Source organism: Neopelma chrysocephalum, unplaced genomic scaffold (assembly GCF_003984885.1).
Source record: "Neopelma chrysocephalum unplaced genomic scaffold, ASM398488v2 Primary Assembly neopelma1_75, whole genome shotgun sequence".
Classification (NCBI taxonomy): Eukaryota; Metazoa; Chordata; class Aves; order Passeriformes; family Pipridae; genus Neopelma; species Neopelma chrysocephalum.
The window spans coordinates 13,758,277-13,771,998 of NW_020897736.1; the positions used below are offsets into that span (position 1 = coordinate 13,758,277).

General features: G+C 44.1%; 2 protein-coding genes across 10 annotated transcripts in view; both read left to right on the top strand.

The window, feature by feature from the left end:
- The window catches only part of IQCH (IQ motif containing H), a 53,587-nt gene extending 46,647 nt beyond the window's left edge, over positions 1–6,940 (top strand). For all 8 annotated transcript variants that reach the window (XM_027688258.1, XM_027688256.1, XM_027688261.1 and 5 more), the window contains 4 exons: positions 1,903–2,028; positions 2,807–2,868; positions 5,256–5,364; positions 6,669–6,940. In XM_027688258.1, coding sequence (XP_027544059.1) covers positions 1,903–2,028; positions 2,807–2,868; positions 5,256–5,364; positions 6,669–6,770 — 399 coding nt within the window. In that variant the 3' untranslated portion in view covers positions 6,771–6,940. The remainder of the gene's footprint in view (positions 1–1,902; positions 2,029–2,806; positions 2,869–5,255; positions 5,365–6,668) is intronic.
- A 3,805-nt stretch (positions 6,941–10,745) lies between these two features.
- CUNH15orf61 (chromosome unknown C15orf61 homolog) lies at positions 10,746–13,722 on the top strand. 2 transcript variants are annotated; one of them, XM_027688604.1, is made up of 2 exons: positions 10,746–11,078; positions 13,044–13,722. In XM_027688604.1, exons 1-2 carry the CDS (start codon positions 10,748–10,750, stop codon positions 13,169–13,171), a joined length of 459 nt encoding a protein of 152 aa, XP_027544405.1. In that variant the 5' UTR covers positions 10,746–10,747; the 3' UTR covers positions 13,172–13,722. The 2 variants fall into 2 exon arrangements, with proteins under 2 accessions (XP_027544405.1, XP_027544406.1); XM_027688605.1 differs by having other exon boundaries at positions 10,746–11,065; positions 13,044–13,152.

A 13,722-nucleotide genomic window follows, 5' to 3' on the forward strand; every position in this document is an offset into this window, starting at 1 on the left:
TAGTTGGAAAGAAGTAAATTAGATATGATTAGTCCCAGTAGTCCAAGTTTTAGAAATGAAAAGTAATCAAGTAGCAACTTTTTTTAATTAAAATTCCATCAGAATTAACATAAATTGTCATCATATCCTTTATTTTTTTCTTCTTTCTGTGTTTCTGAGATTTTATCTCCTTAAGAGTTAACTACAAGCCTGCAGTCTCCCAGGAAAACAGAAAAAGAAACAAACCAAGAGACAAATGTTTTTACAGCACATGATCTGTAATGAATGATTAAGTAAAACACTTTGTGTAAAATTATGATGTTAATAATGATTCTGTCCCTTTTAATTTATTAGATATTCTCCATGCTGGTAGGGTTGATTTTGATAAAATGGAGCAGCCCCTGAGTTTGTGTGAGGGTTTTATTTTTAGAAATCCTTCTTTGAAAGAACAAATTTCCTAGATACTGCTGCTCCTGTAATTATGTACAAAACCAATCACTCATTATAGTTAGGATACATTATCTTCTAGACAGATGAGGCTAAATAAGCAACACATTAATAATTCATCCTGCAGTTCATTATGCATGTGTATGCATGCTTTGTAGCTGAAATAAGCACCTCATCAACCTGATGCCAACCCTTAAACAATAGTTCTGTGTTATTGCAGCCACATTCAAGTTTACGCTTGTTAAACTGCTACTTGGATTATTTTATCAAGCATTCATTTATTTGTGGTCCCCCACTGCAGAGAACAGATTTTGGAAGCTCCTTTTTTAAGTTAATGACTTGAGCAATGGGTGTTATTAATTCTCAGAATATTATAAACATGATTAATTTTCAGGCAGAGATGTATTAGATCAGGATTTCGGCGACGTCAACTTAAATGAGTCAGTGTCAAAACAAATATCATTGGAGAGAAAATACTGTAAATTACTGATTCAACATGGAGTGTCCCTGCTCCAAGGGAACAGTCCAGCAGTAAAATAACAGCAGGAAAGCCTGGCTTGGGAGAACAACTCTGCTCAGGGCTGCTCAGGGCAGCAGCTCTTCAGCCTAAGCACTGATAAGGGTTTAAACTTGATGCAGCTCTACCTGTATCCAAGGGGGAATGGTTTCCCATTGCCAGATGGGATATTGGGAAGGAATCCTTCCCTGTGAGGGTGGGGAGGCCCTGGCACAGGTTGCTCAGAGAAGCTGTGGCTGCCCCTGGATCCCTGGAAGTGTCCAAGGCCAGGTTGGACAGGGCTTGGAGCAACCTGGGCTAGTGGAAGGTGTCCCTGCCCATGGTTGGAACAAGATGAGCTTTAAGATCCCTCAGCCCATTCTGTGATCTCACAGGGCTCAGTGACCACTGAAGCTGTGAAAATAGCAAAATGTGGTTCATAAAGAGCAATTCTGTAGATCTGATCTGGAATACAAGGTTTTAGGGATTTACTGGGATTTAAATTTGCTGCATGAAAATGTCTGTGTTCAGTAGATACTGTGATGAACAGGAATTCCTCCACACTTACATGAGTTCACTGGCAAAGATCCATTTATAGAAGCATAGAATCATGGAACAGTCTGGGTTGGAAGAGACCTTAAACCTCATCCTGTTCTACCCCTGCCCTGGGCAGGGACACCTTCCACTAGCCCAGGTTGCTCCAAGCCCCGTCCAACCTGGCCTTGGACACTTCCAGGGATCCAGGGGCAGCCACAGCTTCTCTGGGCAACCTGTGCCAGGGCCTCCCCACCCTCCCAGCCAACAATTCCTTCCCAATCTCCCATCTGAACCTTTCCTCTTTCAGCTTGAGGCCGTTCCGCATTGTCCTACCACCACATGCCCTTGGGAAAAGTCAGCAATTTCCCGTTTAGCTGTTGGGTTCTGGGATAAACTGGGATGAACTGGTCTGGAAGTGAGGAATGCTGTGTTGTTGTTTGCAGCCTGCCCCGGTGAGCCCCCGCTGTGCCGTGGCCAGCACTCAGCTCAGGCACTCCAACCTCTCAGGGACCTCCTACAACGTCCTCCTCCAGAGGTGTAAAGCTCGTGGGGTTGGATTTGACCTCCAGGTACGAATGGGGAAAAAGGAGAAAAGGTGATATTTGCTCTGCAGAAGTTTTGTGGTAAATTCTTGTGTGGTACAACCACTTAGAGCAACGTAAATCACAGGGTTGTGAAGGTTGGAAAAGACCTTTAGGGTCATCAAGTCCGACCATCAACCCAACACCACCATGTCCACCATTAAATCATGTCCTCACGTGCCACATCCACACATTTTTTAACACTTCCAGGGTTGGTGACTCCACCACTTCCACGGGCAGCCCGTTCCAATTCTTCACAACCCTTTCCATGAAAAATTCTTTCCTAATATCAAATCTAAATTTGAGATCTAACATCTTCCATGTTGCCATTGTCAGGCTCGTGATGACCCAGAGCTGAAGATTAATGAACGTTTGTGTCCCATGTATATCTAAGGTGGAGGACAGGCTTTAAGAACAAGAGAATAAACATATTTTCTCTGTCCTTAAACTTAACCCCTAAAAGCCTTGCATACACTTAACCTGCCTGTTGAGATAAAAATAAGGAGATAATTTTTAAGATACTTTTGACCACTTTTAGTGCTTAGGAATAAAAGTACTTGCTGTTGAATAGACTCTGCTGTATTTATTGTATTCTCTGCAATAAATTAGAGCAATAATCTACTTAGACTGAGCATGAATCCCTTACACACAATTCCCAACTAACCCTTTTTAGCTTAGTGTGTATACCTAATGTCCCTGTGTAACACATCTATTACAATTACCATTATTTTAGGAATAAATAAAGCAGCTTTTTTTTATTTAACAGGAAAAACAGGGAACAGTTTTTATCCTATATGAAGACCAGAAGCGACACAGACTGGGATTGATGTGAGTAAGGACTGTCCCTTCCCCAGGGTGACAAACAGCTGGATGGGAAGGGAAGGGACAACCTGAACACCATGGCTTGGGGTCACCAACTGTCACCTCCTGCTCAGAAAAGTGTAAGATTGGCCTCTGGGAAAGTTTTAGGGAGACTTTAAGCATTTTAGTAATAAAAGAATTAGAGGAGTGTGCTGAGCCCAAAGGCTGAGGGCACTGCAGGCTCAGGACCTGCTGGAATTGGCTTCAGGAGAGCTGGATTCACTGGCAGGAGCAATGGCTCACATGGATTAGTACAGGCTTACTTTTACAGGCAAGATTATTAAAAACCTGACTTCCATGAGGCAAAGAGGGCGAAGTTTAGTGCCTTTTTGTATTGATTTCATAAAGTGCTGAGTGGCACTCAGGGAAGTTAGGAATTCTTTAGACACATGGACCTCCCCCAAGAGGTCTAAGAAAGCATAATCTGTAAAATTCTACTGTTCACTGGCTGAAAACCCCTCCTCAGAGGGAATTTAGGTAAAGCTTCCTGCCAAAATTGGGATGTTTGAGTGTTTGAAGGATGTTTGAATGAGTGAGGGGCTGAAGTGTTCTGCTCTCAGCCTGTTCTGTATTCCTTTGATGCTGGAGCTGTTCCATTAATGCCCTGGATAACAAAACAGTTATCCAGAGTGCTGGATGTGCCTGCAAGGATTGTGGAGGGCAGGAATAGAATTCCAAATGATCTCAACAAATTGAAGGAACAATATGTGAGACATAGAATTAGATTTGGTTGGAACCAGGTGGAAGAAATCACATTTAGAGAGGAGGAATGAATATGAGGAACAAGTAGGTTTTCGGGATCTGTGAGTCAAACTGCCTGCAAGCCACAGTCAGGATCTTATGGAAAAACTGTATATCCTGGGAGATGCTGGAAGGTATCCTTCCATTCTGCTGAGAGGGAGGCAGTGAAAATGTTTAGGGTTCTGGAGAATGTGACTGATAAGGAAAGGCTAAAGGAGGAGGAAGAGGCAGAAGTGGGATCTGCCAGCGATCTCCAAGCCTCTGCAAGAAGGAAAAAATGTGATTTCCACATCTTTGGTAGTAGGATAAGAAGAAAGGAACTTAACTCACAGCAAGGAAGATTTCTGTTGAGCATCAGAAAAATTCCTGGTGTGAGGGAAGAGAAGAACTAAGGAGGTTGTTGGGTGGGGTGGTCACTGACAGCGCTGAGGAGCAGCTGAGACAAAGCTCTGTCAGGATGATGGACAGAGCATTGATCCCCCCAGCACTGGGAACTCAATGGATCCTAAAGATTGTTCCCAGGGCTGGGATTCCTCCAGCCTGCCCTGAGCTCCCGGGGAGGAGGGCACTGGTAGCAGCCAAGGGAGGCAGGTTTGTTTAAAGCTGAGATATTTCTGTGCTGTTCTGCTCTCCTATGATGGAGCTGGAAGATAAATTTGAATGAAAATCACTAAAAAAGAGCTTGTAAAATATCTACATGAGATGTTTAAAAAGTGATTTAGGTATCTGAAAGTGTTCCATAGAACCCTCTAAACAGCTGCTGCTGCTGAAAGGTGAGATCTTTCCTTCCTTCCTAGATCCCAGTTATGGAGCCTCTTCCCTCCTGTCCTGGTACTTTCACACCTCTCCAGGAGCTGATTCAGCTCAGTAACTCAGCAGAAAGCTTTTTCTCTTGGACATAACAATACCTCTTGCATCACCAGCTTGAGCTGGCAGTTATTAATGTATTACCAGATTACTCTCAAGTATCTTTGCCCTACATCCTGATCCCAGTTTTGTCTGATTTTCAGTGCAATTTCATGGTCTTAATTTGGAAATATTTTCAAGAATTTAAGTTAGGGTTTATAAAACTCTTAATGCCTGAAACATCTCTGAGAATTATCTATTTTATGACATCAGAAATCTATTGTCACTTCCAGTAAATGAGGTACTTTAATTCTTCAGTGTAATTCCCTGTTCCATAAGGTCTGTATGTACCACTGGGAAACCAAACCCTCAAAACCTGCAACAATCTGAGAAATGCTGACACTGCTGACATTTCTCTTTCACAAATTCTAGGCTGAAGCAACAGTTCTTCTAAACTATTGTGGGTGTTGAAAGTGTTTTGCTCTCTCAGTCCTAACTCAACAGCAGCCTTTTATTTGGGGAAGCTGAAACCTCTCTGCCTACTTCTGCTTAAGTTGATTAATAAAAATTATTTATTACACAAATCCTTCCTGTCGACAAGTTAAAATGGAGCCTCATCTTTCATATCTCCCTGAAGATTGCCACCTTGTGAGATTGAAAATCCTCATTAAATTCCAGCACCAGGCAGGCACAAATGAGAGGGCGATTGTTTTTAAGCATGTGAAGGGAATCATTGGGAAACTCATTTGTTTGGATATCATTAACAGAACAATCGGAGAGGATCTCCAGGGGGTCCTCCTGACCTTTGCTCGCAATCTCTTCATCATCCATCAAGAAATATCAGCACCTAATATGCAAGGCGAGACCAATTTTAAGGTGAGGTGTTAATTAACTAACGATCTCGGGTAATTTCTGTACAAGGCCTGCAAATACCTCATGCTGGATCATAAACAAGTGCTAAACCATTCCCTTTTCATCATTAGTGCCGGGTGTTTTACAGTGTCTGGGTCAGTGTAGGCAGCCTCCCACTGAACCTGTTAGTTAAATTTAAGTTTGAAACTTTTGCTTTGAAAAGAGACAAACTCCAGCAGGAAACTATTTGTAATCTAATGCTCCCGAGTGTCCTTTGGAAGAGCAAAGGAGCTGTTGGCACTGCCTCACACAGTTCTGTCACAATTGCCTGCCTGATTTTCAAGGGACACCATCAAGGTAAGAATCTGAAATTAGAAACAAACTTCCCAGTTGATAACAGCTCCTTGGATTATTAACACTGATTTCTTTTAAGCAGCAGCCACCACGTACTTAATCCATTAGTTCCCGTCCCTCGATTTCCCAAGTGGATTCTGTTCCCAATTTTCTCTGCTCTTTGTCCTGAGCCGTGTGCTAGAGGATGCTCCAGGGTGGAGGGGGGGAAGGAGGACAAAGCCCAGGGGCTGGCCAGGCTGGGGCTGTTCCCCCAGGTGTGCCCACCTCTCCCCCAGAGCTGCTCTGGGCCGACCTCGCTGGAAAAGGAGCCAGGAAAGCAATAATGAATCCAACCCCGTGCCCTGGAACATCACTCCTCACAATGCTGCTTTTTCATTCCAGAGAATTGCTGAGCTTCCCACGGGGAGTCCTTTTGCTGAGCTACATCACCTTTAACTTGATAAAAAGTTTCTAAGATCCTGTCTGTGAGTGTTTTGTGAAAGGTCGAGGGGAGCGGTGTTAGAGATTTATATCGTAAATCACATCACGTAATTTATATCAGTCTTCCCACTCTGACTAGGCTTTCCTCTGACAAGCAGAGTGTGAAATGACAAATTTTAGGAAAGACATAATTAAATTTCACAATGTTACAGAATAAACAACAACAAAAAAATCCCTTTTTTCAATGTGAGAGAGTGAAAAGAAGCCACCGAAGAAAAATATAAAAGGGAACTTCTCTTCATTGTGAGTTAACATATGTGAAATAAAACACCTGTTAGTTAATTAGAAGCACAAATTGTATTTTTATTTACCTGAGCTTTGTACATATTTACTAATAATTCCCCCAACTGTCCCCAAAGTAACAGTAAATTTAATTGGTGCATCCTGTCCTGTGTAAGTCTCTTTACCTGTTCCAGGCAGGCACTGCCAGCTGGGGCTGCTGGATTTCATTATAATGCCCATTAAATAACTTGTATTCCTTGAATCTCTTGCAGATGGCAATTCAAGATATTGAAGCAATTCTAGGAGTTACAGCAGAAAACAAACTGAAATTGGAAGAAGAGCAACCTTGGGAAGCAGATGCTCTGAAAGAATAGTTAACAGAAAATGTTTAAGTGCCTGATTCCTTATGCTTCTGGAAGTGCTTCCTCATCTGTAAGAACAGGTTTGGTTTTTTCCTCCTGGGTTGGTGTGTGAAGCAGCATTAACTGAGACAGAACATCTCCATCATTTCTGGGTGTGGTGTTTGGAATAGCCCTTCATTCCCAAAGAAACCCCTGTTGAAGAGCAGGGAATCATCCTGATGCTCCTCGTGTTCCTGTTGCTGAAGTTCAGTGTCTTGTTTTAAAATCTTATTAATGGGGTCACACTGTCACTAAATCAGAGCAGGAGATGAGACTCCACTGAAAAGAGCCCTGAGACCCCAAATTCCCTTTCCAATAGATTGTGTTCTGAAACACGGATTCCTGGCAGGAAAGTAGGACCAGTGTTAGACCTGTTGGAGTGAGTTGAGAGGAGGCATCAAGATGATCAGAGGGATGGAGAAGCTCTGCTGTGAGGAAAGGCTGAGGGAATTGGGATTGTTCGGTCTGGAGAAGAGAAGACTCTGAGGAAACTTAACTGTGGCCTTCCAGGACCTGAAGGAGCTACAGGAAAGATGGGGAGAGACTATTTACAAGGGCCTGGAGTGAGAGGACACAGGGAACGGCTTTCCACTGCCAGAGGGCAGGTTAGATGGGAGATTGGGAAGGAATTCTTGGCTGGGAGGGTGGGGAGGCCCTGGCACAGGTTGCCCAGAGAAGCTGTGGCTGTCCCTGGATCCCTGGAAGTGTCCAAGGCCAGGTTGGATGGGTCTTGGAGCAGCCTGGGCATGTGGAAGGTGTTCCTGCCCATGGCTGGGGGTGGAACTGGATGGGCTTTAAGGTCCCTCCCAACCCAAACCATTCCAGGATTCTTCTGCCTGTAAGTGCCACCTTAATTTAAAAACCATCTTCTCAGTCAGCCCAGCAAACCATGTTCCTCTTGGAACTGACTGTCCTTATTGTTGTGCTGCCATTTCCATTATCTACAGATTTTTGCAGCAGTTGTTTTGTGTTCATTTTCAAATTATCAAAAATAACACTAATAGAACTAATTCATCAATAAATCCTGCAAGGACCATTATAATTCCACTTGCACTGTGGTTCCCAGGATTCCATTACTTTTGCAGGTCTCTCCATCAGATAGATTTTGTTATTTCAGATTTTTTTGTCATAGTTGCTGTGCACTATATTAAGGCCAACAGTTACATTTTTAAAATTATCTTTAGTATTCCAAGAGAGAACACATTCTGAATTTTATTATAGAATCTTCTTATATTATAGCATCTTCTCCATGGGATGGAGACTATTATCCCAAGCATGGCACATGTCTTTGAGATTACTTCCCAAAAAACTCAGGGAAAACCAGTTTTAAGACAAACACTGAATGTGACCAAGCAGTTGCACCAGATCTGTGCCCAGTTTTTCCAATGCTGAGTCTTTGATCCTTGAACATCCCACATTATCTTTTGTGTAGCCTTTTTCTCTTCCACTTTGGTCACAGAATTAATTAATTGCACATGAGAACATTTGCATAAATGCTGATCCCTGCTTCAGACAAAAATCCAAGAGAGTATTTTTGTTTAATTCCTGGTTTGTTTTTTTTTTTTCGTTTTTAATACGTAATCTCAATCTAATCTTGGATTTGGATATAGCAGAGCCCACACAGATTTTTCTGAGGTGGAACTGAGCTGGATTCTGAAGGGTTAAGGAAAACCAAGCCTTGATCCAAGCCAGAACAACATAAGGTCTGAGAGGCTCATTAGTTCACTGGCACTTAATAGACTGCAGTGTCCTGGGAGGAAATGAAACCTGCACTTCCTTCTGGCTTTGTTCTATCCTGACAAAAGAAAACTGTACCTGTTTTTGTAGGAAACAAGTGACCTGAAAGTTCCCGTGGTGAGAGAGATTTCTCGGCATGTGCAAAGTGTGAAATGTATTTGGAGGGGGAAAAAAAAAGTTTTTAATTACTATTAACACTTCTGAGCCTTGAGCTGAGGGAAGGATTGAAACGGCTTGACAGTCTCTCACATTCCACTCCCATGCTGTTGGTGCCAAAAATTTCGGGGTTTTAGGAATACAGCAGATAGGAAATGAAATTAAAATCTTTTTTTAAAAAAAAGGTGATGTCCACAGCTGGAAATGAAGGTGTGTGTTCAGCTGACAGCACCTTGTGGATTTTGGTTTTGCAAGAATTGATGTGCTCTCTGGAGAGAGGTCATTCTTCTGGGGGAACATTACCTGGAGTTGATGATACTGGAAACTGGGGCTCCTGTTTTAGGTAGTTGGGTTTAAAGCCCTGCATAAAAGGAAAAAAAACTAAGACATTCAGCCACGTTGCTACATTTAGAATGACAACTCTTGAGCACAGAGCAAAAATGCAGTTCTTCAGCACATCCACCTCATTGAAATGGACAGTTCAGGAGAATTTACCCCCTTCCAGCCAGGTTAAGGTAACAAATCCTTGGATTTTTAAGACTAACCTGGTCCTCAGCATTTCACAGTGATTACTTAACATCAATTTAAGTAACATCAGTTTAACATTGGGATGCTGTAGATCTGAGGCACCCCCTGTTACAGTGTATGGATCCTCTGTATGTCATTTTAGATTTTGTTACAGCACTAAAGATTTAGGAACTGCAATCATTGACAGCCTTTGTTAATGTAATTTAATATATTGTGACCACGATGTAACTCTTAAGCTGTAATACCTTAGTTCAACTGTATGACCCACAGTACCAGACTCCAACTTTTCTAAGCTCAGTCACTGTTGCCACTAATAGATAAATATATTATATATATAAATAAAGATATTAAAGCTAACTATATGCTCCATTAATTATAGGAAGGTGAACTTGAGTCAAATTTGTTGCTGGCAACAATGAATAATTACTGGTTCTCCCCACAAGTAGTATATTACAGTAAATAAACAGGGCATGTTGTTGGGTAGTAATTGATTAATTAGCAAGTTCATACCAGATAGCTCAGTGGTTTAAGATTGCTGAGTTTGAGATATTGCTTGCAATTATTGAAAGGAAAAAGCTGTTTCTATTTCTCAGTTTTCTGCCTTTTTTTTCCTTAAATACAATGTTTAATGGTTCAAAACCTTGGCTTTTATTTAGAAAAATGGAATACGGGAATATTTCTCTTCGAGAGGTGTCTGACACTTGAAGAATTTTTAGGGTGGTATCGTTATGGAGTGTGATTTTAAAATATTTCTCTTTGAAGGAGTCTGACACTTGAAAGAAGGATTTTTTTAGAGTTGTATGACTTAATTTTCACTACATAAAATCAACATAGCTGAATACACTTTCTCCTGAGCGCGGGTGAACCTGGTGCATGCTGCAGGTGCAACACAGAGGTGGTTCTGGCAGCACGTCAGTGTCAACAAAACCCCTTTAAAAATGTAATTGCCCTTTTTTTTGTGATGTTATCACTGGTCCCTCTGTCCGGGTGGGGCTCAGGGTGACCCTCACCCCTCAGGTGGGGCCGCTTCACCTCAGCGTGTCTGTCACAGAATCATGGAATCGTGGAAAAGCCCTCCCAGCCCATGGATCCCACCCTGTGCCCGGTGCCCACCTTGTCCCCCAGCCCAGAGCACTGAGTGCCACGGCCAGGCCTTCCTGGGACACCTCCAGGGCTGGGGACTCCAAACTTCCCAGGGAAGGCAATTCGAAAGTGTAACAACGCTTTCCGGGAAGAAATTCCTCCCCATGTCCAACCTGACCCTCCCCTGGCACAGCTGGAGGCTGTCCCTTGTTCCCTGGGAGCAGAGCCCGCCCCCCCCCCCCCCCCGGCTCCCCCTCCTGTCAGGGAGTTGCAGAGCCAGAAGGTCCCCCCTGAGCCTCCTTTTCTCCAGGCTGAGCCCCCACCCAGCTCCCTCAGCCGCTCCTGCTGCTCCAGCCCCCCTCAATGTCCCTCCTGTCATGAGGGGCCCGGCCCGTCCCCGCCCGCCGGCGCAGGCGCGGCGCTGCCCGGCCCGGCGGCCCCGCGGGATGCGGGCGCTGCGGCAGCTGCACGAGGCGGTCCTGGCGCTGCTGCTGTGGCGGGGCCCGGGCCCGGCCCGGCCCGCGGCCTCGGAGGTGCTGAGCCAGCACCTGCGGCAGCGCCGGCTGCCCCACTGGACCTCCTTCTGCGTCAAGTACAGCGCGGTGCGCAACGACCAGTTCGGGCTCTCGCACTTCAACTGGCCCGTGGACGGCGCCAACTACCTGGTGCTGCGCACCGGCTGCTTCCCCTTCATCAAGTACCACTGCTCGCGGGCCGCGCCGCAGGACCTGGCGCTGCAGAACGCCGCCTTCACCGCCCTCAAGGTGCTCAACGCCGGTGAGCGCGGCCTGGCCGGGCCCTCTGGGGCCGCGGGGGACGGGGAGAGCCCGGGGAGGGCAGGGCGGGATCGGGCAGAGCCTGAGGGGGGCGGCGGCGGCGGCGGGGGGGGGACCGGGACGGCGGCGCTGAGCGGGGAGCTCCGGCCCCCCTCCTTGTCCCCCTCTCCTTGTCCGCCTCTCCCTCTCCTCCTTGTCCCCATCTCCTTGTTCCCCTCTCCCTCTTTTTCTTCCTCTCTTCCTTGTCCCCGTCACATTGTCTCCCTGTCCTCGTCCCCCTCTCTTTCTTCTTCTCCCTCTCTCCTCCCTTCTCTCCCCTTGTCCTCCTCTCTTTGCCCTTCTCCCCTTCCTTCTGCCACCCTCTCCTTGTCCCTCCCCTCCTTGTCCCTTATTCCTCTCTCCTTCTCCCCTCCTCCGTGTCCCTTTCCCCTCCTTCTGCCCCGCTCTCCCTGTCCCCTCTCCCTCGCCTTCTCCCCGTCCCCTCGTCCCCCTCCTTGTCCCGGAGCGGGCTCCGTGAGTTCAGAGAACCCCCCGAGCTGCGGCTCCGGGAGAAGGCAGAGCTGTAAATCGATACTCGGGGAGGTTTGACCGAGTTCGTGTTTCTCTGGCCACTTGTGAGAGCGACAAATCAAACGCTCCAGCGCTTGGTGTTTAAATGGCTCTCACCTTTAGCATGGAGCGTTTTCCATCTGAAAATCTGGGTGCCGTGGATGAAGTTCTGACCTCTGAGCGAATACACAAACATGAGCTGAAGCCAAACTCTGTTTCTGGGCTAATCTTTGCCTCTTCCACACCGGCAGTGTCTGCTTTGATCCTTATATGCTGCTGGAATATAAATCCTTACAATCAAAATGCTCCATCAACACTTCATCATTAATATAAAAATAAGTATAAGTAAGTTTTGAAACACATTTATTCAAAACTTTGGCTGTGGATACAACGCTTATAAATAGTGACAGTGGCATAACATTTCATGAGTTTGTTGTTTTCATATTTAATTTTTAAAAGTCTCCCTCAGTTCGCAAGTGGTCGTTGACTTTTTTTCAAAACATGTCTGCTAGTCTTCATTTTCTGATCTTTCCAGACTGATCTAGTGATGAAATACAATCACAGAGACTGATTTTGTTAGAACAACTTTAAATTGGGATTTTTTTTCCCCTCCATCCAGTCAGATCTTTTATCTTTCTCACAGATAGATGTAGTTGTCTCCCTGCATGTAGATTTAAATTATGGGAAAACATGATTAAAAAGTCACCTCTCCTCCCTCACAATCTTGCTTAAGCATTTGGATAACTTCAAGCACGTTAAATGTGGTGTTTCTGAACCTTCCTGAATTCAGAGCCTAAATCCATCTCCATCTTTCCTTTATAATAAATAAAATATTGTCTGTAATAGATGGGTAACTTGACAGTACTGAAAAATATGTCACTTTTTGTATATAAACCTTTCTGCCCGTTGCAGTTCTGTTGGGGTTGGGTCTGGTTTTCCCAAGAGCAGCTTCATGTTGATCTGTGAACTCACTGCCTGTTTTCCATCCTGTCTTTGCTCTGATTCATTGACAAACTCTGATAATGTAGTGGATGTCCAGGGAGTTTGGGTTTAGTATTTTTATATATATATATATATGTGTGTGTGTGTTTATATGTATAAAATCGGTAGAAATCAGGCTGTATGCATGACCATGTTTCACTTATTTCATATCATTATCCTTCTGTTTTCTTTTTCTAATAATTCCTGTGTGTTCCTGCTTTTCTTTAGCTGTTTCCTGACTCCTGTGTGCTCAACACACAGAAAAGGGTGTTTTGTCCTGTGAGCTGCATTTGAGGAAAGGCAAAATTATAAAGCAGCTTTTCCAGGAATGCTTTTCCTCTCGTTTCATTTTGGAGTCATCGTTTACTATCAATGTGCAGTTTAATTTTCCCTGCCTTGCTCTCTTTGTCTGTAACATGTTTTTGTCTTTCCTTAGGCATCCCAACTTTACTGTATGGAATTGGCTCCTGGTTCTTTGCCAGTGTCACAGAGACTGTTCAAACGAGTCACGGCCCAGTTACTATTTATTTTCTAAATAAAGAAGATGAAGGAGCCATGTACTGAACTCAGGCCTTTCAAGTCCCTGTTGTTTAACAGTTTCTGCTGCAAATATTTGCTCCCTTTGACTAAAAAGAACTGAAGGAAACTGTTATTTTCTTACAGTGCATCCTCATATTTAATGTGCTGGTTCAAGAAGCTTCCTGGACTTTTTGGTCATGAGAGATTTATTTCTGCAGAGATCAGTAAAGTTGAAAAGGTAGAAGCTTTGGGAGAAGAATTAATATTTCTAAGGGTATTTATGGCAGTCACTGACTGGTACAGCTGGACAAACTTGTGATAATTTAAAGATCATTTACCAAATTAGAGAACTGCCTGTGGACAAGTAAAATGTGAATATGAACACACTGGCATTTTCAGAATGCCTCTGAAAAGATGAAGCTGCTCAGGTTTAGACTCTGACAGGATGTTTCACAATGCACTAATTGTTAGAGTTGGAACTTTGTCTGAATGAATTTGTGGCACTGACTTTACAATCACCTGGAAGAGCCTGAGAAGTTCAAAATGGCTGTATCACATTTCTTTTAATGATATTTAAATAAAAGATCTAAAATACA